General features: G+C 44.0%; 1 protein-coding gene across 3 annotated transcripts in view; it reads right to left on the reverse strand.

Annotated features, from left to right (window-relative positions):
* Positions 1-26209, reverse strand: part of Rnf125 (ring finger protein 125) — a 78168-nt gene that overhangs the window by 26852 nt on the left and 25107 nt on the right. Inside the window, exon 1 of one of the 3 annotated variants that reach the window (XM_035440263.1) lies at positions 1416-1451. The exons of 1 other annotated variant lie outside the window; for it this stretch is intronic. Coding sequence is in view for 1 of the 2 variants with exons in the window: in XM_027400545.2 (XP_027256346.1) it covers positions 568-731 (164 nt within the window). In the remaining variant the exon portion in view is untranslated. Of the gene's footprint in view, positions 1-567; positions 810-1415; positions 1452-26209 lie in introns of those variants that run through there. One more of the 3 variants, XM_027400545.2, reaches the window with a different exon arrangement.

The following is a 26209-nucleotide window of genomic DNA, read 5'->3' on the forward strand; positions in this document are numbered from 1 at the left end:
CAAACAAACAACAAACAAACAAAACAAAACCTGTCTATACTTTCGGTTCTGGGAGAGGCCACTTCCTATGGCAGGTAGCACACAACCTCCAGTCACTTTGCAGCTGAGTTTTAAATGGGTGAATTTAGTGGCGTGGAGAAAATGTCTGAGTAACCTTAGAAAGCCTTTGGCAATACGACCTTAGAGGGGGTCGGCGTCTGTGAGTGTTGGGAAAGGGACTGGGTGGGAATTGAAAGTTTGAGCAGATCCTCTACAGCACAAAAGAAAAGTCTCCCGAGGTTCTGGAAACATGTGCACAGCTCCAACAAAACAAAACCCACCCAGGTTCTTAGGAAAGTGGGAGGCACACCCGGATCAGTCAAAATCAGCTGGACCACTGTGCTTGGTGGGATCCCCCTGTCCTACGGTCTCACGAGCCCGGGCAATCCTGTCTAAGCGTCCCACAACCAGCCCTGCATCAGTTTCACCAATAGTCACTGCTTCTGCACCCACCCACCTTGTGCCCTCCGCTTCCCAGGCATCCTTCCCCGCTGGGTGGGAGCGACACCCGAGCTCCCAGACACTCACACATGGCCACAGCGGGTCCGGACTGGCTGGTGTAGTACCTCCAGGCACACCGAGCAGTCGAAGGAGGTGATGGGCAGCTCGGTGTCCCCGCTGCGCTCCAGGGGCCGCGGGGCGGCGGAGGCGGACGCGGACTTGGAGCTGTCGCTGCTCAGCAGGGAGCCCATAGCAGCGCGCTAACACCACAGGCTGCCAGGAGCTCTGTGTGGGCTGCGGGGGGGGTTCTATTGTCCCTCCCCGGAGGAAGGAAGTCCCGGGAAACCTGAACCTTCCACCCGGCGGCCGCACTCAGAATTCTGCAAAGTGCAGTTTGAGAACACCCACTGGAGACAGGATGACTATCTAGTCTCCAAGTTGGTATCTTAATAAGCCTCAGAGCCGACCTATGACCATTTTGGTGATTGACTCAATACTTTAATCAGGAAGGGATAGACAGCTGGGGGCCGGGGAGGACAGTGGAAAGTTTGCTGATCAGAGCCCCACTTGGTGGCGTACAAATACAGTGCCAGCCAGCAGTCAGGCAGGAGGATTGCTGTGAGTTCGAGGCCAGCCTGGGCTGCATTCGAACTCGGCTGTGTTTCCAAAACAGACAAGCTAGATATCATGGCTGATGCCTTTAAGTTCAGCACTTAGGAGGCCGAGTAAAGACAATTATCGAAAGTTTCAGGGCAGCCTGGGCAACACAGTGAATTCCAGAACATTCGGGGCTATGGAATGAGACCATATCAAAAACATACCACTATTTTAGATGTAATTCAGTGGTGGTGTGCTTGCCTATCCTGTATGATGTGCGGGTTTGTTTCCCAGTATTGATGTAAATGAAAAAGTGAAGAACAAAATAAAACTCATACCTGCATATGGTGGGGCACGCCTATAATAACAGCACATAGGAGATTGAGCTAGGAGGGAAAACAGAGGTTGGAGAGAGTAATAGATTAATGCAGTTCTATAGACAGATACACAATATGCTGTGAACTATATGGAATACTACAAAATATGTAATGCATTAAACTCTCTTGGTCTTCAAGTTTCTCCCACTCTTTACCTTTTTGTGTTTCTTTTTTTGACTTTTAATTTTTTTTCTCTCTTTTCAAGACAGGGTTTCTCTGTGTAATAGTCCCGGCTGTCCTGGAATTTGCTTTGTAGACCAGGCTGGCCTCAAACTCATCTGCCTTTGCTGGAGTAAAAGGTATGCACAACCATGCCCAGCTGACACTTTCAATTTTATTTTATGTTGTTTAATTTTATGGTGCTGGGCTTTGTCTCTTAAGCTAACACTCTACCATTAAGCTGTAACTCAGCTCCCTTTGCATAGTTTTTGTTTTGGTTGCTGTTGGTTTTGGAAATAGGTCTTACAATGTAGCCCTGGTTAGCCTGAAGCTCACTATGTAGACCAGACTGGCCTTGAAGTCCCAGAGATCTGCCTGCCTCTTCCTCCTGAATGCTGGAATTAAAGACAAGCACCAAAGCAAATGGAGTTTTCCTGACCCACAATCGCTCTCAACTACATTGAGGCTTATATTAATTGTAAATGCTCAGCCAATAGCTCAGGCTTATTACTAAATAGCTTTCACATTTTAAATGAATCCATATTCCTTATTTATACTCTACCACATGGTGGTGTGGTACCTTTATTAGCATGGCACGCTCACCTCCTGCTCCCTCTGCATCTGGCTGGCAACTCCAGACTCACCCTTCTTCCTCCCCACATTTTCCTAATCTGTCTCTCCTGTCTAACCTATTCTGTTCAGCTATTGACCAGTCAGCATCTCTATTAAATCAATCACAGTGACATATATTCATATGGTGTAAAGGAATATCCACCAACATGCCTGGGCTTAGCCACAGGCTAATGAATATGCTTACAGTATCCAGCATGTATTATCTCCTTTTGACCAGGCCTGAAATCCAATCAGAAATCACTTGGTTAACCCAAGAACAAGCATGACACTACTACACCAGCAATGGGCAATTTTTGCAGGTAGAATTTTTGTTAAAAGTAAATGGATGCAAAGAACAGTGAAGCCTACCAGGTAGAGTTAAACACATGTTCTGTCTTTGACTTTACTCATTGTGCAGGTATTTAATGAGGAAGGCTACTTTGTGTCAGATACATCACTAGTCACCAGGGGCAGGAAAAGGGGTGGTCTAGTTAGTTAGCATCAAGTGCCAACTCGACCAGCCTAGAAAGTAACTGAGGAATTGTCTTTAGAAGTTGTCTTGGTTGTTTATCTATGTAGGAGAGCATAGCCCACCATAGGCAGCACCTCTCTTCAGGCAGGTGGTCCTCAGCTATAGAAGAAAGCTACCTGAGCATGAGCCTGGGAGTGAGCCAGAAAACAGCAGTCCTCCATAGTTTCTGCTTCAGGCTCCTGCTTAGGGTTCCTTCCCTGACTCCCCTCAATAATGGACTATGACCTGGAAGTTAAACCTAATAAATGTTTCCCTTCCATAAGTTGCTTTTGGTTAGAATATTTTATCAGAGCAATAGGAAGGAAAGTAGGATAAACTAAGGAGTAGACAGCTACTGGCTTTGGCCATGAGAACCTCTTCACCTCTTAACTGCCCTCTTCTTTGGGTGGATTCCTTTCTTCATCTCTGAAGTTGAGAGATGCTTTTGACTGGTTACTGTGGACCCTGGTGGTAAAGGCGATGCAGTGTATGTCTGTGACTGTTCCCATGAGGCACTGTGACTTTGGAGTGTGCCACTCATCGTGTGCCTTTTACCCTCAGGCCCTCCCTTTAGATGGAATCCCAGCCTTCCTAGCACCTTGCTCATAGCTGGAGATGCACTTCCTCTTTATCTCCCGTCTTGACAGCCTGAAGCATTTTACCAACACTTCCTTTTTCTCTTGCGTAATCTGTTCTGTTAGTCCTGTGGTTTACACCAAAACTGACACCTCTTTCCTGTCCCCAAGGCTCTCATTTCTCATAGATAAGCAGTTTGAGAAAATAACAGCTGTAGCTGGGCAGTAGTGGTGTACACCTCTAATTCCAACACTCAGGAGGTGGATCTCCGTGAGTTTGAGGCCAGCCTGGTCTACAGAGCGAGTGTCAGGACAGCCAGGGCTACACAGAGAAACCCTGTCTTGAAATGCCCTGCCCCCCAAAGAGAAAAGCAAACCTTTATAATACAGTACACACCAGTGATCAGAATCTATGAAAAGAATGTGGATGCTGACTTCAGCCAGAGCGTGTAACAAAGGAGGGAGCAAGAAAGAGCATTCAGGAGCTAGAGATGTAGCTCAGTTGGCAGAGAGTTTTCCCAGTGTACAGGAAACTCTGGATCTCATCTCCATCACAGCAGAAACTGAGTGTGGCAATGCTTGCCTGTAATCCCAGCTCTGGGGAGGTGGAGGCAGGAGGATCAGAAATTCGAGGTCTTCTTCAGCTTTATAGCAAGTTTGAGGCCTGCGTGTTGACACACTGAGGCCTATTTATAAAAATCACAAATACCAGCATGGTGGTGAAGGCCTTAACTCCAGAACTTGAGAAGCAGGTGGAGGAGCTCTGTGAGTTGAGCACATCCTTGTCTACATACGGAGTTCCAGAACAGCCAGGGCAATATAAAGAGACCCTGTCTCAAAAATAGAAACAGAAAATAAAAAGGGAAGAAAACGAAATAAACAAAACAAAACAAAACAGAAAACAGCATTCCATTGCTAGTCATGATGGAGCATGCCTTTTATCCCAGCACTCAGAGGCCAGAGGCAGGAAATTCTCTGTGAGTTGAGGCCTGTTTACATAGGGAGTTCTAGGACACCTAGGAATATATAGTGAGACTCTGCTAGAAGGAGGAAAGACATCCAAATTCAAATTGAGGGAAAACCTAAGCATTCCAGACAGCTGAGGGTGACTGGATGTTGTAAGTACAGACAAGGGGGCAGGAAGCCCCCAGCTCTGGCTCACAAAGCCAAATTCAGTTCCCTATTGCTAGAATTTCCAGTACACAGAATTCAATAGAGAGAGGAAACTAGAGACCAGGAGGTGTGAACGTGAAAGTGGCCTTAACTAGGTATTTTCAGTTGGCTTCTGTGGCTTTATAGAAGTAACTAAGAGCTTGAGCAAATCAGTGACATGGCCACACTGGCAGTTTTGTCAAGTCATTCTGTCCTCAAGTGTATTGCATCAGACTCACCTGAGAAGCCTGTTGAAAGGCTTGATGCCAAGATACCAAATTTCAGTGTCTGGGTGAGTTATGAAAGCTACATTCTAGCTGAGTGTGGTGGTGCACTCAGGAAGTGAACACAGGAGGAATCGCTGAGGGGATGATGAGGCCAGCAAGGGGTATACAGAAAGCCCCTTGCTCAGAAAGGTAAAGCAAACAATGTCAAAACAAAATGAACACCAAACCAGACAACCAACCGGACAGAAACCTTACATTTTAAAGGCCCACCTGGCTTGCATGCAGGGCTTAGTGGAACATTCCTTGAGAAGTAGTTCAGTGTTTTTTCCTACAGCAGGCTCTGTAAGTTACTTCTGCCATAGCAGATTTGTCAGGTGGTGGGAGAGGTACTTGCTTTTATTCTGACACAATTTGAGCCTCCTTGCCACTGGGTGATGTCATGTTGGTTAGACACTCCAGCCTGAACATGGGTATCTACATGCTTACAGTCATCATTTGGTAAATTCTCACCTATAATCCTATGCAAATAATAACAGCTGTCTCAGTTACCAATAACAAATGAGTACACTGATACCAATTTAGTCTATTACATAGACCATGTATAATATTATAATTCACATATAAGGATGTGTATGTCTGTGTTATAAAAATTAAACCATGCATGGTATTTAATCTCTGCTGTCAGTGTGACTGGCTGCAGGCTAGCCACAGAAACACACCTCTGGGTAAAGGATGCTTCTAGAAAGAAACAGTCTGAATGGGAGTTGCAGCACAGCATGGGCTGGGGCCAGGACTGACTATGAAAGAGAAAGTGAGCCTAGCACCACTATTCACCTCTCTGTACCTCCTGACTGTGGTTGTAATGTGATGAGCTGCAGCATACCACTGCCATACCATGTTTTCCCTACAGTGACAGACTGTACTCCCAAAACTGTGAGCCAAGTAAGCCAACCCTTCCTTCCTTAAGTTGTGTTTCTCATATATAAGTACAAGCACATTTACACACACACACACACACACACACACACACACACACACACACACTGTTGACAACATTTATCTCTTTCATTTCTGCTTTTCACATAGTGAGGCTCAGAGAGTTTACACATCTTGTGGAGAGCCTAACAACCCCTACAGGACAGGATGGCATTGTTCAGCTGTGCTGATATGGAACTCCGGGCCTCTTCTGAAATCTATTGATATGCCTGAATAGAGCAGAGGACATGTGTGTGACACTGAGTCTGTGCTTCTGCCTCTTACCATGTCATGAAAATATATAGACAGGACTGGGTGTGCTCTATTTCTGTGGACTGTTTCCCTTAACATATTTGTACTGGCTGGTTTTGTGTCAACTTGATACAAGCTAGAGTCATCAGAGAGGAAGGACCCTTAGCTGAGGAAATGCCTCCATGAGATCCAGCTGCAGGCATTTTCTCAATTAGTCATCAGTGGGCAAGGGCTTAGCCCATGGTGGGTGGGGCCATTCCTGGGCTGGTGGTCCTGGGTTCTATAAGAAAGCAGCCTGTGGAAGCAAGCCAATAAGCAGCACCCCTTCAGAGCCTCTGCATCAGTCAGTTCCTATTCTTCCCCTGACTCAACCTTTCTGCTCCCTCATGTCCTCTGCATCCCTCCTCTTCTTCCCTTCTCATTCTCATAGCTCTCTCCCCCCCTCTTCCCATGCTCTCAATTTGCTCAGGGGATCTTGACCTTTTCCCCTTCTCCAGGAGACAATGTTTGTCTCTTTTAGGGTCCTCCTTGTTTACTAGTTTCTCTGACAGTGTGGATTGTAGGCTGGTAATCCCTTACTCCATGTCTAAAAACCACATATGAGTGAGTACATATCATGTTTGTCTTTTTGTGATTGGGTTATCTCACTCAGAAAGGTTTCTTCTACCTCCATCCATTTTCCTGCAAATTTCAAGATTCTATTTTTTTTTTTTTTTTCTGCTGAGTAGTACTCCATTGTGTAAATGTACCACATTTTCTCTATCCATTCTTCAGTTGAGGGGCATCTAGGCTGCTTCCAGTTTCTGGTTATTACAAATAGTGCTGTAAAATCTGCATTCTTAAATCCTTGAAATAATACAAAGTACAGTGAAAACAGGAAAACTTTATGTCTTTAAGGCATAGCCTTAAGATCTCAGGGCAGCCGGGCGTTGGTGGTGCATGAATGCCTTTAATCCCAGCACTGGGGAGGCAGAGGCAGGTGGATCTTTGTGAGGTTGAGGCCAGCCTGGTCTTCAGAGCAAGTGTCAGGATAGGCTCCAAAGCTACACAGAGAAACCCTGTCTTGAAAAACAAAACAAAACAAAACAAAAAAACAAAACAAAACAACAAAAACAAAAACAAACAAACAAAAGATCTCAGGGCAGAACCTGGAATAGAGATCATTCGCATCGTGTTGTTCCTGCACCACAAAAGGTCCGAGCAATGAAAGTATCTCCAGAAAAAAGCATTTATAAACTTTATTATCCCATTTCATAAATGGAAAGCTGAAGAGTATAAATAGATGTGGGACACTTTATTTATAGTCTGTGCTCCCATAATTAGAAACATAGGGCAGTTGAGAAATAGATGCATGGAAACTATGGTAGCAGTTAAATGTTAATGATTTAAAGCTGGAAGAACAAACGATATATGGACTTTAGGAACCTCTGGGAAGGATGGAGCTAAGAACTGCTTTTAAAAGTATAGCTTTCTCTAGCTTTCTCCTCGAGACAATGACGAACCCCATAGTAAGCATGGAGCAGGCAAAGGAGTTGAGAACATTTCTTGTAGATGAGGATGGCCTTGAACTCCTGCTCCTCCTGCTTCTGAGTGCTACCTTGTCACTTTTTAAATCACCTCAAATTCCAAATTGCTTGTACCATATGAAACAGTTTGTATTATGCTCAGGTGTGGAAGGAAACCAGAAAGAGAAGGTTTCATTTGTTTGTTTGGTTAGTTGTTTTTTTTTTTTTTTTGGTTAGTTGTTTTGTTTTGTTTTGTTTTCAAGACAGGGTTTCTCTGTGTAGCTTTCGAGCCTATCCTGGCACTCACTCTGGAGACCAGGCTGGCCTTGAACTCACAGAGATCCACCTGCCTCTGCCTTCCGAGTGCTGGGATTAAAGGCATGTGCCACCAACGCCCTACTGGTTAGTTAGTTTTTTGAGACAAGGTTTCTTTGTGTAGATTTGGAGCCTGTCCTGGAACTCACTCTATAGACCAGGCTGGCCTCGAACTCACAGAGATCTGACTGTCTCTGCCTCCTGAGTGCTGGCATTAAAGGCATGTGCCACCACTGCCAGGCAGTTTTTTTTTTTTTTAATAAACATAAAAAGGGTCAGAATACTGTTTGGGTTTGGCTTCTTTCTGTCTGGTTAGTGTTTGAACATTTGATTCTACATCAGAGGAAAGTGGGACAGCAAGGAGGTAGTGTGGAGGTGTGGTCCACTTAGTAATTATGAACCAAGGACTCCTAGCTAGACTTTATCTCTTGATACACCTGAACTTGCCAGCCTAAGCATCTTGGAAGCTGAGGAGGGTCATCTCCTGCCCCTGTTGGCAGCAGATGTTGCAGGAAGAGACATCATGGATCAGTGGATCAGTTTAAAAGAAAAACATTAAACCAGGTATGGCAGCACTCAGGAGATAAGGGCAGGAAGACCAGAAATTGAAGGTCATCTCTATAGGAAATGTCTACATGAAATGCTCCCACTCAAAAATATATGCATTTCCCCCTTCAGTGCAAAATATCAAGATAACATATCATCACTGGCAATAAAAAACTCATTAAAGCAACAATATGAGTATATAAAAAGTCACACGAAGAGAACTAACTTACATTTATCCATAAATTCTTCAAGGCATTAGGTAATTAGACCTAGCAGGATCAAAATATGCCATAATTGCTTTTTAGTCTTCGTCTAGCTTGAATGCATTGCATTAGCCTGCTTTCTTCTTCTATTGACTCTAATGTAAAACTGGCTGCCCTTCTGTCATATGAGCCAGCAGCTATAGAAATGCCATGAAGTAACAAGCAAAAGATTGCATGGCACACTACTCTACTAGCTGTATTTCAGAGAACAGTCTGGCTTCTCTGGCAGTTAAGAATATCAAGCCAGGTGTGGTGTGGTGTCCTATGCTGTAAATCCTGATGCTTGGGAGGCAGAGGCAGGGTCTCTGTGAGTTCAAAGCCAACCCAGTCTATACATTCAGTTGCAGGTCAGCCAGTGCTACACAGTGAGACCATGTCTCAAGGACAATAAAAACAAATCAGCCTGCTGACCTCAGTTGGATCCCCACATGCCACATGGTAGAAGGAGAACTGACTTTTGCAAGTTGTCCTCTGCCCTCCTCATGCATGCTGTGGTAAACTCTCTCTCTCTCTCTCTCTCTCTCTCTCTCTCTCTCTCTCTCTCCCTCTCTCCCTCTCTTCCTCTCCTTCCCTCCCCCCTCTCTCCCTCCCTCTCTAGTAATTTTTAAGACCCCCACAACCAAAACCCAACTAACCATCCTCAAGCCATGCAAATGCCCAAACAATGAAAAAAAATACCAGAACCTTACATGTATCTAACAAGCATTCTATCATTGAGCTACATGCCTAGCAAAATGGAAGCACTAAGCTACTAACACATAAAAGATCTGAAAAATCATGTCTTTTTTCCCTAATATATAGACAGGGCTTATTAAGTTGCTCATGCAGGGCTCAGACAATGCTCAGATATTTGGTGATCTTTGCACCATGGCCTCCTGAGTGCCAGGACTTATAGGTGAGACACTGTCATATATAATGTATTCTTATATGGCATGGCAGTGCACATTTCCTTCTTATCTCTGTGTTGTCATGATGAATATGGCAAAAGCAGGTGCCTCCCCAGTCAGCTGCAGCAGAGAGGAGAGATTCAGCATTTCCTTTCCTTCAAGGCTCTCAGCCGCCACCCTCCAGCCCCAGGAAGGACAGTGGGAAATCAATGCCAGAAGGCTCTGGAGGGATGTTGCTAATGGTTCTGCTGTAGTCAGATCCGTGATCAGATTCCTCTGCAGGGAATCAATACGAACATCTTGCAGCAAAGCAGACTGCAGATCAGGAACCACAGACATCCATTGGAGAAAACAGCTGATGTCCTCAGAGCCCAAGCCATACTGCTTCTCTGGGTACCTGTGACTGACAACTAGGGTCAGACAAAACAGAAAACATGGGCAGCCCTCTCTATTTTTAGCCTGTTGTTATAGTGGTACTTGGTAGAATGCCTGCCTACCACACCTGAAGCCCTGGATTTGGTCCCAGTACTGCAGAAACAGGCAGGCAACACTTGTCTGCTATCCTAGCACTATGAAGGTGAAGGCAGGAAAACCAAGGTTATCTTGAACTATATGAGACCAAAGTGGGCCACATGAGATATATTTCTTTCCAAACAAACAAACAAACTGTATTTTAATTTTATCTTGGTGCTGGGATTGAACCTACTTACTTGTTTGAGGTGAAGCCTCATGCTATACTCAGGCTAAGCTGGAACTTACTATGTAGATCCATTGCGGCAATGATTCTGCCTCAATTTCCAGAGTCCTGGAATTGCAAGTTGGACAATCTCTCTGTTTTCCTGTTTGTTTGTTTGTTTTTTATTGTTTGCCTGTGTGTGTGTGTGTGTGTGTGTGTGTGTGTGTGTGTGTGTGTGTGTGTGTGCAGGGGTGTCTCATGTAGCAGTGGTTGCTTCTCAAACTCATTGAAACTGGGCTTGATTTTCCACAGCCACCACCACTGGGTTACAAGCAACAGTCACCATGCCCTCATTTATGCAGTACTTGGGATTAAATCCAGGGCCTTGTACATCCTAACTGGGGCCACATCCCCTAGCCCTTTTCTATAATTAAAAAAAAAAAAATTCAGTCGTTTAAAGAAAATTCACGAATTTTTTCTTTTTTCTTTTCTACTTTTTTCTTTTCTTTCATTTTTCTAATTTGGATTTGCTTTTTGAGACAGAATTTCTTAGTGTAGCCCTGGCTGTCCTGGAACTAGTTCTGTAGACCAGGCTGGCCTTGAACTCACAGAGATCTGCCTGCCTCTGACTCCTAAATGCTGGAATTAAAGGCATGCGCCACCACTGCCTGGAAATATTAGCTATTTTTAATATACATTAATTTGTAAGTTATTGTGTGGGGAGGGGACACAGCACACTTGTGGAGGTGAGGGGACTGTTTGCAGGGGTTGGTTCTATCCTACCACCATGTTAGTCCTGGGAATTAAATTTGGGTTATCAGACTTAGCAGCATGTGTCTATGCTACCCCTCAATCATTATTTAGGGGATATTTTCTGTGCTGAGTATGGTGTATAGCTAACTGGTCTCACCTCTAACTAGTGAACAGTGCTGCCATTCCCATTTGAACTCAAATAACCAGCACAGGGAACACAGCTGATGAGCTCACAACCCGAATGTAGACTTGGGTCTGTGTGACTACAGTTTTAATTTGTTAACTTTAGCACTATATTTTCTGTTTGAAAACACAAATTTAAGGAGAATAACCTCATAGGTACTCACATGACTTTGCTAAATGCTTTCAGTTTCTCAGATTCCTTTCATTATTGTTTTTTTATGAATGCTGCTGGGACCTTCTTTTCCTTCTATTGTTGTCCCCACCCACTCTCTCCTTTCAGCAAGAGGCACCAGTTCTCTAGAAGTGACCTTGAACTGGACCTCCCCTGACCCTACTTGCTACTGTTTACTAGCTCAAGGTAGCTGTCCAGGCTGAGTTTATTCTATGGAAATTTCGAAATCCGGGTAGAAAGATTTCAAAATACAGAGATGGGTAAAAAAAGGAGGGAGGGAAAACAAACGTTTCTCTTGCATTAGCTGAGACATGTAAAACTCAAAGGCTTTATGTAACTCACATTCTAATTGTGGACTGAAGAATAGGCATAGCCATTTGACAGCGAGGGAAAGACAGACCTAGGAAAGATGGAGGAAGAACTAAAGCTGGGAATGTTGGTGAGCCTCTGTAATCCCAGTCCTCAGGAAGCTGAAGTAGGAAATTAGAAGTGCCCATCTCAAAGACTAACAAAATGGTCAGGTGTGGTGGTACACACCTTTAATCTCGGTCCTCAAGAGGCAGGACAGGTGTGTTTCTGAGTTGGAGGCCTGCCTGGTCTGCATACCCAGTTCCAGGCTGGTCATGGCTATGAAATGTGGAAAAAAAAATGAAACAGGATAAGCACTATACAAGTGTTAAGACCACTGGCTGCTCTTCCAGAGGTCCAGGGTTTAATTCTCAGCTCACAGTCATCTTTAACTCTAGATCCAAGGGAACCAATTCTCTCTTCTGTCTTCTGAGGACATGGGGCATGAATATGGTGCACAGACATACATACAGATAACATTTTTTAAAAATCAGAAATTAAAGATTATTTTTAGCTATACCATGAATGGGAAAGCCAGCCTGGGCTATATGAGATCTATCTATCTGCCATCCATCCCCTCTCCTATCTATCTATCTATCTATCTATCTATCTATCTATCTATCTATCTCTTCTATCACAAAATTTATTGTGTAGGTCACAGGACACAGACTCTGAGACAGAAATTAGGATACAGGCAATATTGGCCTGTACTCTTTTTTTTTTTTTTTTTTGGTTTTTGGAGACAGAGTTTCTCTGTGGCTTTGGAGGCTGACCTGGAACTAGCTCTTGTAGACCAGGCTGGTCTAGAACTCACAGAGATCCACCTGCCTCTGCCTCCGGAGTGCTGGGATTAAAGGTGTGCGCCACCACCGCCCAGCTGGCCTATACTCTTGAGGTCTACCTCATGAATAAGGAAGCAGGACTGGGCAGAGGGAGAGGCTGAGCCTTATGACACAGTTGTCTCAGAGGCTTCACACAGTTCAACAGGGAGGGGAGAAACTGGACTGTTTCTGGCACTGTCCTTTAATGAGGCTTTTTTTTAAAAAAAAAAAAAAGATTTATTTATGTAGTATACAGTGTTCTGCCTGCATGTATGCCTGCAGTCCAGAAGAGGGCAGAGGGCACCAGATCTCATTACAGATGGTTGTGAGCCACCATGTGGTTGCTGGGAATTGAACTCAGGACCTCTGGAAGAGCAGCCAGTGCTCTTAACCTCTGAGCCATCTCTCCAGCCCCCTAATGAGGCTTTTATACCTACCCTTCCCTCACATTTCTGTCCCCCATGAGGAAATAGGGTGATGAAAGTTCCCGTGAGGATCCAGAGAGGACAATTGCTGAACTGGTCTTGGCTATGAGCTGCCAGCAGCCATCACTCATGGCAGTTGGCAGGGCTAGATGACTTGGAGTTGGGCATGGCTCACTCCTGTCATCTCAGTGCTCAGGAGAGTGAGGCAGAATTGTACCTTTGAGACCAGCCTGATGATAAGACCCTGTCTGAACAGTGTGTGTGTGTGTGTGTGTGTGAGAGAGAGAGAGAGAGAGAGAGAGAGAGAGAGAGAGAGAGAGAGAGAGAGAGAGAGAAAGTTTTAGGTAGATTTGGGTGGCACATGGTAGCATCTAGTAGATAGATCTTCATAAATTACCCGGATTATATTCATTCACTCATAGATTCATTCAGTTGAGATGGTGGCAGCAAGTTCACTGATTTGTACTTTGCATCATTGTCTTTCCCAGTTCCAAATACAGGTTCTCCAAGTGTGAAAAACAAATCTCCTCCAAGCATGCCAGTACTAGTATGTATTAGTCAGGGTTCTCTAGAGTAACATAACTTATAGAATGAATCTCTCTATATATAGAAAAGGTATTTATTAGAATGACTTACAGGCTGCAGTTCAGCAAATCCAACAGTGGCTGGCTGTGAACAGAAAGTCCAAGAATCCAGTAGTTGCTTAGTTTACAAGGCTAGATGTCTCAAATGGTCTTCAGTATATGCTGGAATCCCAAAGAAGTAGGCTCTAATGCCAGTGAAAGAATGGAATTGCTATCAAGACTAGGGATTGCAAGCAGGCAAAGAGCAAAAGCATTGGTCTTCCATGTCTCTATATAGTCTTCAAGCAGAACATGTGGCCAGATTAAATGTGTATCTTCTCACCACAAGATTTGGATAAAAAAGCTGGGCAATAGAAAGGCTGGGCTCTTGGGCTGGAGAGTTCAATCCCCGGCAACCACATGGTGGCTCACAACCATCTGTAATGAGATACCGCACCCTCTTCTGGCCTGCAGGCATACGTGCAAACAGAATATTGTATACATAATAAATAAATAAATAAATAAATAAATAAATAAATAAATCTTTAAAGAAAAGACGAGAAAAGAAAAGCTGGGCTCTTTTAATCCCAGCAGAGGCAGGAGGATCTCTGACTTCAAGGCCAGCCCAGTCTATATAGTGAGTTCCAGGATAGCCGGGGCTACACAGAGAAATGCTGCCTTGAAAAACAAAACAAAAGATCTGGATCAAAAGTGTGTGTCTTTCTGCCTCAAAGTCCTGACTACAAGTGGATCCACGCACTTCAAAAATAGCAAAAACTCCTCACAGATATGTCTTCCAGTTTTGGGTTTTAGTTCCAAATGTAGTCAAGTTGATAACCAGAGTAGCATCACATCATAGGAAAAGATATCTGATCAGCAAGGTGGAAAATGGGACTCAACTTTGGTACACATTTGTCATCTCAGCACTCAGGAAGCTGAAGCAGGAAGACCTTCCTGATTTATTCTAGAATGTATTTTAGAGGTAAAGGCTTAAGCCTTTATGGCATTATGTCACCAAGAGGAAAAGAGCAAAGAGAAAATGGAATTTATTTGTCTATATTTATATCTTTCTTACAATGGTGACCCACGGTTAATTTTACATTAGGTATTCTGATTTTGTTAATGTCGGAGGTTCAGTGGAAATTAAAAAGAAAGAATAAAAATGCATGATGCCAAGGAGTAAGTAAAGTCAGGGAGACTTTGGGCTGGGAAGATAGCTCGGTGGTTAAGAGCACATACTGTCTTTACAGAGGACCAGTTTGACTCCCAGCACCCATGATGGTCTGCTCGTAATCCTATACTAGCTCTGAAGGATTTGATAACCTCCAGGGGTTCCCCACACTCATGCACATATCCATACACAGACACATACATAAAAACAAGGAGCCTTGTTTCTCTCCTAAATTAGTTACTGGAACTAATTTAGTAAAGTCACCAAACTCAACCATTTCGTGGGTAGAAAGAAAAGTTTATTGGGGGAGCAAACTACCAGGCTGTCTCCGAAGACAAGAAAGCAGCCTGGTAGGAAAGGGATTAAGTTTTACAGTCTAGTCAGCAGGCGTTTCAGGTTAATGGGAACTAGATGCCCTTGCTTGAGGTTGGTGACTGTTGGGACAGATAAAGGAGCTAGTGGTTTCCCTGAGGAATGCTGAGTGTAGGCAGTTGTTTACCTAGTAATAATCCTTCTCTTTACCAGGTCCTTCTGTTTAGGATGTTGTCACATTTGCCATTTGGGATGATTGTTTTGGACCTAAGAGACACCTCATGTCAGTTTTCTTTATATACCTAACCCATGGAGCCCATCAAGTCCTTTGGAGATGGTATTATAGATGAGTATGAGCAGGTAGTAAAATGACTTTCTCGGGCTGGAGAATTGGGTCAGCGGTTAAGAGCACTAACTGTTTTTCCAGAGGTCCTGAGTTCAATTCCCAGCAACCACATGGTGGCTCACAACCACCTTGAATGAAAGCTGGTGCCCTATGCTGGCAAGCAGGCAGAAGACTGTATACATAATAAATAAAATCTTTTTAAAAAAATGACTTTCTTGTTTTTTGTTTTTGAGACAGGGTCTCTCTCTGTACTCCTGGCTTTCCTGGAACTTACTATATAGACCAGGCTGGCCTCTAGCCCCTAATGCAGGGATTAAAGGCATGCACCACCACAGCCAGTCATTTTTATTTTTTTCTGTTCAAAGTCTTAAATGTGGAAGAAATATAATAAAAATTTGAATGAAAGTGGAAATCCTCTGAAACTATTTACTTAACAATTGCTCTGCATTTACATATTGTTGCTCCCCCACTCCCCCTGCCCAAGGGAAGGTTGGAACAGGGTTTCATGTAGCCCAGGCTGGCCTCAACTGAAGATGACCTTGAACTAAATCTTCCTTCCTCTACCTCTCTATGCTGGGACCTCAGATGGATGTCATTATGCTCAGTTTCTTTCTCTTCTACTTTTCTGCATGTTCTGCTCCCCTCATCCCTCCTTTTCCCCCTCCCTTCCTTTCTTTCTCTTCACTATGTAATCTTCCTTCTTCACGCACCAACATGCTGGTTTATTTTCTTTCAAGAGACAAGCACTCATGTTAGATACTTAACTCATTTTGGTAGCAGACCTATGTAGTATACACAGTACTCTCTGGGTTTCTTTCTAACAGCAAAGAAAACCTGTAATCCCAGCACTTGGATTAAGGATCAGAAGGTTGAAGTGTGAGAAACATTTTTCCCCCTTTTAAAGGTGACTGAGTCTCCAGAGGTCAATATTTCACAAATCTCCCTCAACCTTGTAAAATTTTTATGTAAATCTTATATTTTCCAGCTGACTAACTTTTGTTTATAAATGTCCTGCTGCATCCCAGAACCTGATGACTCAGGGAGGCTGAGCTCTCCCTCCCCTTCATTTTCTCAGCACTGATTATTTATTAACCAATTGCCTCAGACTGTGAGGTCAAGCTCCCACCAAGAGGATGAGACACTGTCCCCACCTGCATTAGGATAAAAGCTTCCTGACATGTGCGCTTGCTAGCCCGCTGTTAGGGTGTGGCACACTCATTTTTCAAGAACAAATTACCTTGTTGAGTTTCTTTGTGAGATACCTTTCTAACAAAGGGAATGCTTGCCTGTGTATTGAGTTTGAGATTACTTTGGACTATTCTAGACCCTGTCCCTCCTGCTCCCCCAGACCCTCCAGAAACCATATTCAAATTGTGCTGTGGCACCCTCATAGTGCAGCATCAATTCTGTCCCTGCCACACTAACTGTAGTAGTTTTGGAAGTTGCTACAAGGCAGGAGTTCATTCCCATCATTTCCCAGTGACCTCACACTGCTAGACAGTGTTGAGGATGTTTGCAGGCTCCCCAAGTTCTCTAGCCAGAGTGTCTATGTGAGGCTCACAGCCCTGATGAATGCTACTATCTCTGCTGCCTACTGCTATGGATGGAGTATCTCCCTTTACATGGGGGGGGGGGCAAGGAGGGTTTCCAGACAGGGTTTCTCTGTGGCTTTGGAGGCTAGCTCCTGGAACTAGCTCTTGTAGATCAGGCTGGTCTCACAGAGATCTGCTTGCCTCTGCCTCCCGAGTGCTGGGATTAAGGCGTGCACCACCACCACCTGGCTCTAAAATGTGTTTGAGTTGGCTTTTTGTTGCTGTTTTGAGCCAGGGTCTCCTGTATCCCAGGAAGATACACATCCACTCTGTACCCAAGGCTGGTCTTGATCATCCTGTCTCCCCCTCTCAACTTTTGGGATCACAGGTGTGTGCTAGTAGGCCGTCTCTGAACCAGGGTCTTGTGCATGAAGTAAATGGAACTATACTTGTGATGGAAAATCAGAAATCTTTATTAGCTCATATTATGTATCTGGCCTACATATCACATTTGTAGAATTTTACCACACTTCCCATTGGCATTGGCTGCTGTGTGAAAGCAGATTTAAGCAATCCTTTGTTGTTGAAATAGTTTGTTTCTTCCTTCTTTGCTGTTAAGATGGTGCTTCTAGGGACATCTTTGGAGTGATGTCTTGCACACCCCCCTCATATTTTCTTTAGGACCATAACAGCTAACTTAATCTGTTTTACATTCCCTTAATAACAAGAAATGGTATCATAAGTAGTCAAGAGCTGAATAGTTTTAAGGATTTAAAAGTGCAACTTGATAAAAATAGAAAATCTTGACAATCCCACCATGAAGACAACTTAATTACCAACTTCAACAATTCAGGGAAGCTCTGTCCCAGTGGCCCAGAACAGCCATCTTCCTGGCTACCTCATCTTGCTGTCAAGTAAACAATGTAGTTTGGGAAGAGTTTTCAGCTATTATGCTTTGCTTTGAACATATAGTTGTCTTTTATCTTTAAAAAAGTAGAACTGTATAAGAACTAAACAAACCTTTGTTTTTTTGGTTTTTTTTTTTACTGTTTCTCACCTGCTTAAATGGTAGTGTTTAAACAAAAGATGTATTGAAGTGTATATTCTAAGCTGAGCATGGCACCTGTAACCCAGCACATGGGAGGCAGAAGCAGGCAGATCTCTGTGAGTTCCAGGCCAGTCAGGACTACATAGCAAGACCTTGTCTCAAATAAATAAATAAATAAATAAATAAATAAATACATACATACATACATACATACATATCTAGTATATTCCAGAGACGGAAAGGCAAGTGCTGATGATATAAGGAAGCATCTACAGCAGAACATGCTGTCTCACTTAGCAGGACCATAGGGAAAAGAATGAGATCCCAATTCAACATCTATGTCACTTTTTAAAAAGTGTATGTTCGGGGCTGGAGGCATAGCTCAGAGGTTAAGAGCACTGACTGCTCTTCCAGAGATCCTGAGTTCAATTCCCAGCAACCACATGATGGCTCACAACCATCTGTAATGAGATCTGGTGCCCTCTTCTGGTGTACAGATATACATGGAAGCACAATGTTGTATACATAATAAAAAAGTCTCTAAAGAAAAGTGTATGTTCAATAATTAAATTTTATCATCATCATTAGTGTGTGTGTGTGCTTGCATGTGTTCAAGTTTATTGAAAATATATATTTTTTTGTTATGCTTTTTCTTCCCTCTGTTCCTTCCAGGTCCTCCCCACCTTCTCTCCCATCTGGATCCACACCCTTTCTGTCTCTCATTAGAAAACAAACAGGCTTAGAAGAAAGGACATATGATAGGTAGGATTTTAGTTGGGGGGTGGTAGAAGAGGAAAGGAGGGATAAGGGAACTGGGATCGTCATGTAATTCAATCTTGTTTGTAATTCAAATATATAAAAAATAAAAGAAACTAAAAAAATGCCACACAGAAAAAAAATAAGAAAAAATAAAATATGCAAATGACATTTGAAAGCTCAAAAAAAAAAAAAAGATAACAAACAGACAGGGGCTGGAGAGATGGTTCAGAGGTTAGGAGCACTGGCTGCTCTTCCAGAGGACCTGAGTTCAATTCCCAGCAACCACATGGTGGTTCACAACCATCTATAGCTGGTGTGCAGGTGTACATGCAGACAGAACACTATACATAATAAATAAATAACTCTTTTTTAAAAAAGAAAGCAAACAGGCTTCTAAGGGACAAAAGTAAGATAAAACAAAAACTAACACATTCGAATTGAACAAAAGAAACAGAAGGAAAAGAGCCCAGGAGAAGGCACTAGTTGATTTTTCTCCTTCCATCATGTGACAGGGTCCTGGGGATTGGGCTCAGGCTGTCAGGTTGGTGACAAGTGACTTTCCCTGCTGAGTCATCCTTCCACCTCTATCACTTGGGATCTCTCTCTGTCAGGAAGAATATAAATGTTAAGAGGTGGGGAGGAAGGGATAAAGGGAGAAGGGAAGAAGGAAAGAAGGAAGGAAGATGGGTTGCTGTGTGTATTTAAGTGAAAGGAATAATAAGTTTCTCTGCTGCCTCAGTAAGCCATATTCAGCCAAACTGAAAAAGTGTAACAGCAGATTTATTGAGCAAAGCGACTCCTGGGTGAGTTCACCATTCCAGAGATGGAGGCCAGGGAAATTTTATAGATTGTAGGCAAGGGGTGACGATGTGTCTTCCACAACCTGGGTTTGTGCCCAAGTATAATCAAAAGCAGAGCGCTCAGCAGAGACGTGGGGCATCTAAAGGCATCACAGGAGGAAGCTGACAGGGAGGGTTTGGAGACAGAGAGAAACAGGAATGGGGCTTCTGGATTGTGAAGGGGGAGCTGGAGGCTCCATCTAAACAGTGAGTGCAGTACCTGCGGAAGTCAGAAGAAGGCAGTGCGTCATCCAGAGCAGGAGTTAACAGTGGGTGCTGGGAAACAAACCTGGGTCCTCTGCAAGAACTGTATACATGCTCTTAACCACCAAGCACTCCACCTCACACTTTCTTCTTGTAAAAGCACTGATTCCATTATGAGGGTCCCAGCCTCATGGCCTCACTTACCCCTAATTCAATCCAAACTATCCCGTATGAGACCGTCTATAGAGGTATGTCTAGTCCCCTTCTCTGGAGGTGACAAATGTGTTTCTTCTACATTCCCATCTTCTTGTTCTACCAGTACTCATGTCAGCTCATCTGGTGTTTATGGAGATAGCTGATGCGTTGGGAAGACTGTGAAGGATCTCAAAGGTCATTCTGCTTCCAAGCCTTTTCTTCTTACACATACAACACACAGTTCTTTCCCTTTCCAACCTCAAAGCAGTACAGGAGCCCTCATCAGTTCATTTCGTTCTGTGCTTTGCAAAATTCTGAGGATCACAGTGTTACTATACACTCCAAATGCAGCCCTCTACTCATGCCACTCATCGACCAGCTTGGAGAGCAGAAGAGTGAACTTTACACTAGCAATTCTGACACATCTGGAGAGAAGTATCTGCAAGCCAAGGACATCTTGCACCATAGACTCCCACTTGTGGCTCAGTGAAGTCTTTCTGTAGTTGCTCTAAGGTGTCTCTCCCACCAGCATACCAAAGGTGCCAGAAAATGGGAGCAGGTGTGGCCTTCAAGGACAGGACAAGAGAGGCAGTTCCTACCAGCTTTTCATGGGCGCTATGAGCCTTACCCAGGTACCTTTACATCTTATTAGTTGTGCATGAGCGTAGTTCAATCCATAGCATCCTTCCTCATATTTTATTTGCTTTCCCTGAACCAGTTCTCAGCAAAGAGAACAGGATTCTCTGGATTAGCTTGGTTTGATGACCTGAGGGGAAGAGGGTTTGTGGGGAGTCAGTCACAGAGTTCAACCACAGAGGAAGTGTATTTCACCACGGGGGGGGGGGGGGGAACCTGGGTCTGAGTGATAAGAGAGCCGCCCAAGGCCAAGCAGAAGAAGCAGCATAGCCAAGAGTTAAACTCAGCTGAGAGTCGAAGCACACCTGCCTTTGCTTGCCTCCTGTTGACCTTTTGAACTTGCAGTTCATCTGGGCCTTCTTGTTTCAGTCCCTTCTCCTTTATTTTTATGAGGTTTTGAAAAACTATTATATGAAGCTGGGCGGTGGCGGCACATGCCTTTAATCCCAGCTCTCGGGAGGCAGAGGCAGACAGATCTCTGTGAGTTTGAGGCTAGACTGGTCTACAAAGTTACACAGAGAAACCCTGTCTCAAAAAAAAAAAAAAAAAAAAAAAAAACCCAAGCAAAAAACTATTACAAGTGTGGGGTTTTATTTTTTTTATTTTTATTTTTTTGCCTGCGTGCATGTCTGTGCACCACATCCATGCCTAATGTGGATCCCTGGAGTTATGGTTGATTGTGAGCTGCTATTTGGGTTCTGGGAAATGAACCCGGGGCCTCTGCAAGAGCAGCCAGGGCTCTTAACCTCTGAGCTGTCACACCAGATTTCTCTCCCCCTTTTTTTGAGATAGGGTCTCACCATGTATCCCAGGCTGGACTGGGACTTGCTATGCTATACATATCAGGCTGGCCTGAAGCTCACAGAGACACTCCTGCCTGTGCCACTCAAGTACTGTGATTAAAGGTGTGCACCCCACACCCACACTTCCCAGTCCACGTATAATGCTACTTGGGACTGAATTGAGGGCTGCAGGAATGCTAGATACATACTCAAGGGGACTCATACTCAGCCCCTCCTTACTGTGCATGTAGATATCTTCCTTGCCATTCCAACGTCAGTACCCACAAGCTAGATCCTGGAGTATCACTTTCCATTCTGGACTCTAGGCATGATGGGCCAGGCCACAGCCGTTGGCAGGTATCATTCGAAGCACAACACCACTTTCCGAAGATCTTCACTCCTGTTCAATAGGGCAGCTGTGTAACTCCAAACTCAACTTCCATAACTAAATCTCTGTTAACTTGTTCGAACTGTGCAATCTGTCAGGAGCTTTGATTGTGTTTGTGGTGCTCCCTCCCCTCATTTGGAAAAAAGAAAACGTTAACACAAGCTATACACACTCTGAGCCCACTGGTCCTGATGTCACTGTCTGAGTGCCATAGGCCCTCACGGCCCTTCTGTGTTCCCCATGGATATGAAAACTGATCTCACAAACTCATTCAGAGACTAACCAAATCCTATGGCCAGGCACCACCACACACCCTGAAAGGGGAAAACTAAACTAAAAGGTTTCGCTTCTAGAAATGGAAGGAACCAGACCCTCACTCAGCCCCCCTGCTTTAGCAGCCTTGACAGGCTACAGAAAAGACAAGTGGCCTCTGACATAAGTAAACTCCAGATTCTCTGGTCTCCGGGAGCCTAGGGCCAAAACTAAACACAAAGAAACTCCAGACCCCCCCACCCCCAGCCTCCTGGATACTTGGCTCCTGGTAACTGTTTGGCCACAAAAGAAACTCCAGGGGAGACCAAAAACTCCCCTGTAGTCTCCAGGATACAGTTCTGAAAACTATTAGCATCTATGTACAACAGGCCACAGGCAAGTAACAAGACAAAGCCATAGAAACCACAAAATGTTCCCTCTCAACACTGACCAGTGAGAATAATTGGTACACAGGTATTTCATGCCAAAATATGATTTTGAGAAATTCTCCTAAATGTTTCCAAATGTCAACCAATCAGAAACCAACTCATGTAATTCTGTAACTTTTGTCTTTAAAACCTAGCAGTAGACAGGGAACTTCACTCCCTCTGGAGGCTGCTGTGTCGGCTTGCTAGACGGGGTCCCTGTCATGGTTGGATGAACAATCAAACCTTGCTTTTACAGTTCAGGGGGTCTGTCTCCTTGGTGGTCTTTGGGGGTCTTCAAGACTTGGGCACAACAACCCTATGATCCCAGCACTCTGGAGGCAGCATGGGAAGACCAGGATATGTCACCATCATCTATGGTGAGTCTGTGCTCAGCCCTGCCTGACTGCATGAGAACCCCTCTTGAAAAACAACACCATCCCAGAGAAGTTCATCAGACCTGACACCCCACCTTTTGCTTAAATTTCTCCTGATTATCCCAGCCTGAAGTGACTAATGCTTTCTTTTTAGATTCTCATAAAGATTACAATAAACTCAACTGGTTAGCTATTAAGCAGGCATTGGGTGTTTTTAAGTTCTTACATTTTGACATGTACCTATTTATTTAGAGACAAGATCTTGATACTCAAGGTTTCAGTCTTTTGAGAGTCAGGGTTACAGGCCTCTATCACCATATGTGACTCTCAGGCAGAAATTCATTTCGTTGTTTTGAAACAAGGTCTTATGTAGCCCAGGCTGACCTTGAGTACAATAGGTAGCCAAGGATGACCTTGAACTTCTGTTATTCAAGACACAACATGGCTCAAATTGTTTTTTAGGCTCCCAGTACTGCAAGAACAGCGAACTTATGGTCCTTCATTTCCTTCCCGGATTCCTCTTGGCCTAGTTTATAAAGCTGGTCTTTACTTTGGTCTCTTCGGAGGCTGTTTATCTGGTACCCTTCCAAGAACTTCATGGCAATAATGACATGAAATTTATTGTGCTAAGCTAGACCTTGTTGAAGATGAAAAAGGTGATTCTTGGGATTTGGGAACAAGGCGGGATAAGGCAGGGTTCCATGTAGCAAAAGGTGACCTTCAACTCCCGATTCTTCTGCTTTTACCTCCCTAGCACTTGTATCATAGACATTCCATCATGTCCAGTGAAAGGGGTTGTTATTTACATTAAGACAGCAGGTGCTACATAGCTGTCCTGGCCTAAGGTCCAGACTAGCTATAAGACTGGGAGCAAGGCTGGTGGTGGGCCTTAGCTCATCTTCTCGGCAGCTGAGAGCTTGTTCCTGCAACCCAACGTTTTAAGTGAGTGGAGGTTATCATCAAGCAAGACAGATCTCTCCAACATTAGTTGCCTTACCCAAGGACACTGTCCTCTACCTTGCTGGCTAGACTTTTATAAGCTGACTCACTTTCCAATGCCTTCCTGGTATAGCATGCCCAGGGCCAAGTCCCAATACTGGTGCCTGTTTCTCTCTCAGAAAATGTCCATGTTCCCAGTGACAGTGCAACTTCAGTGCTGCTAATGAGTATATGGTTAAAGTGTAAACTGTCATTAAACCAGGGCAAGAAGACACAAGGTGTTTTGCATCCACAGGACTCCAGCCAAGGCACTTTGCTGGGAGCTACAACAGTCCCAGCTCAGCATGAATTAGGTCACTGGGTCGGGTGATCCCGGGAGTCACAGCACACATTTATTTGACAAACAGCTTTCCAATCCTCCCAGGCCTTGTCTTTGGGGTCTCTGCATGTGACTGTCTCAGACTCCTAGTTTTAGATACTTGCTACTAAAATTCTTTACAAATTTTTTTTTAGAGGGGGGTGGTTTCTCTGTGAAATAGTCTTGGCTGTCCTGGAACTCACTCTGTAGACCAGGCTGGCCTTGACCTCACAGAGATCTGCCTGCCTCTGCCTCCCAAGTGCTGGGATTAAAGGTATTTGCTGCTACTGCCTGGCCCAAAGCATATCTTCTTATACGATAATTTCTCCTTTATTAAAAAAAAAAGCAAAACTAAATAACAACAACAAAAACCCCAAAACCTTTCTGAGCTTCAGGTGTATCTCAGTTGGTGGAGTGCTTACCTAACTCTCAAAGCCTTCTCTATATTTGATCTTTAGTATTGCATACACCAGGCTGGTGTGGTGTGGTACAAACACTAAGTCTATCTCAGCACTTTGGAGGTAGATGACAGAGGCCCAGAAATTCAAGGTCATTTTCAGCTACATTGGGAATTTGGGAGAAATTGCTTCGGTGAGCTTGTCACAAAAGCCTGACAACCTTAGTTTTATTCCTTCGACTTACATGGCAGAAGGAGAGAACTATCCAAAGCTATTGACTTCTGGTCTCCACACATGAACTGTGCCCCCCACCACATGCACATGTAAAATAAGTAAGTATAATACTTTTTTTAATTGACACATTGAAAACACCTTTGCTAGAAGGCTGTGACATGAAGGGAAAAGAATGACAGTGACACACTGGCTGTGGTTGCTTAGGTTATTCCACTCGTGGTGATTTAAGGCAGAGTTGGGGGAGCACAATGGCTGGTAAGGTAAAGGGCTTGCTGTGCAGGCCTGTGCTGAATTTGACCTCCATATCCCACGACGGAGGGAAAGAACCGACTCTCAAAAGTTCTGGCTTCCACATGGACACCATGCAGGTGAGTATCCCCCACTAACAATACACAGAATTGAAATTAAAACAAATTAAAAGGAAAAGCTTGTTAGGCTGGGGTCGAGGGCTTCTCGACCCCATCTGTGCCATCTCCTTAAGGACACTCTGGGGAGTATAAGGACAAGTTTAGAAGCATTGTGTTGCAAGTCTTCCTTTATGTAAATCCAATCCCCTTCCCCAGCAGTTAATTTTTTCCCATTTCTAGAACTCAAGTCAATTCAATTCAAGAAATATGTATGGGGGTCTACTTGGAACATAGCACAAAGTGGTATTAGGACTCTGATGCCACAAGTACAAGACATGGTGCTGACTTTGCTTTAAGACAGGGTCTTACTGTGTAGCTCAAGTTACTATCAAACTCAACCTCATGGCAATCCTTCTGCATCAGCCTCCGATGTGCTAGGATCACTATGCTGTTCCACCATGCCTAGTTGAGAATGAGATATCTTGAAACATGTTAAATCCGTTTTAGATTTTTGCCATAGAAAACTGAATTGTGCTTCCTGTATAGTACAAGCACTGTACCACTGAGATGCACTTTACCCCCCCATTAAGCTTATTGATTTATTTATTTTGTGTGTATGCATGTTTTGCTTGTATGTCTGTGCATAACATGCATGCCTGGTAGCTGAGAAGACCAGAAGAGTGTGTCATATCCTTTGTTATATAGTTGTGAGCCATTGTGTGAATGCTGGGATTTGAACTCAGATGCTCTGTTCTCTTATTGCTGAGCCATCTTTCTAGCTTCTGTATTAAACTTTCAGTAAGGCAAAAGCTAGATGACCTCACTTTTCATTTTGTTTTGTTTGTGTATAGATGTAGCTCAGGCTCAGGTACAAAAAATGACCTTGAACTTCTGACTTGCCTGCCTGTGATTCCTGAGTGCTAGGATTATAGGCTCCACCATGCCTGGTGCCTGATGTATTTATGCTAGGGATCAAACCAAACCAAGAGACTTTGTGCACACTAGACAAGCACTCCATCAGTTGAGCTACACCCCCAGCTGTGACCTCAATGCTTTTCTGTAATCGCGATTTAACCCATGGCCTCATACATACTAGGCAACACTCTACCAAATATCTGTGTCTTCAAGCCCTGGCTAAGTTCTTGAGAGGACTGCAGTGAAGATGAAGATCCATACACATTCACAAGCTTTCTCTGGCCTGACTTCAGAGAATGGAGGGAGCCCAGGATGAGCAGAACTGCTCAAAACTACTCAAGCTTTTGTTTTGTTTTTGTTTGTTGTTTTCTTACATCC

This window comes from Cricetulus griseus, chromosome 2 (genome assembly GCF_003668045.3).
Source record: "Cricetulus griseus strain 17A/GY chromosome 2, alternate assembly CriGri-PICRH-1.0, whole genome shotgun sequence".
Taxonomy (NCBI): domain Eukaryota; kingdom Metazoa; phylum Chordata; class Mammalia; order Rodentia; family Cricetidae; genus Cricetulus; species Cricetulus griseus.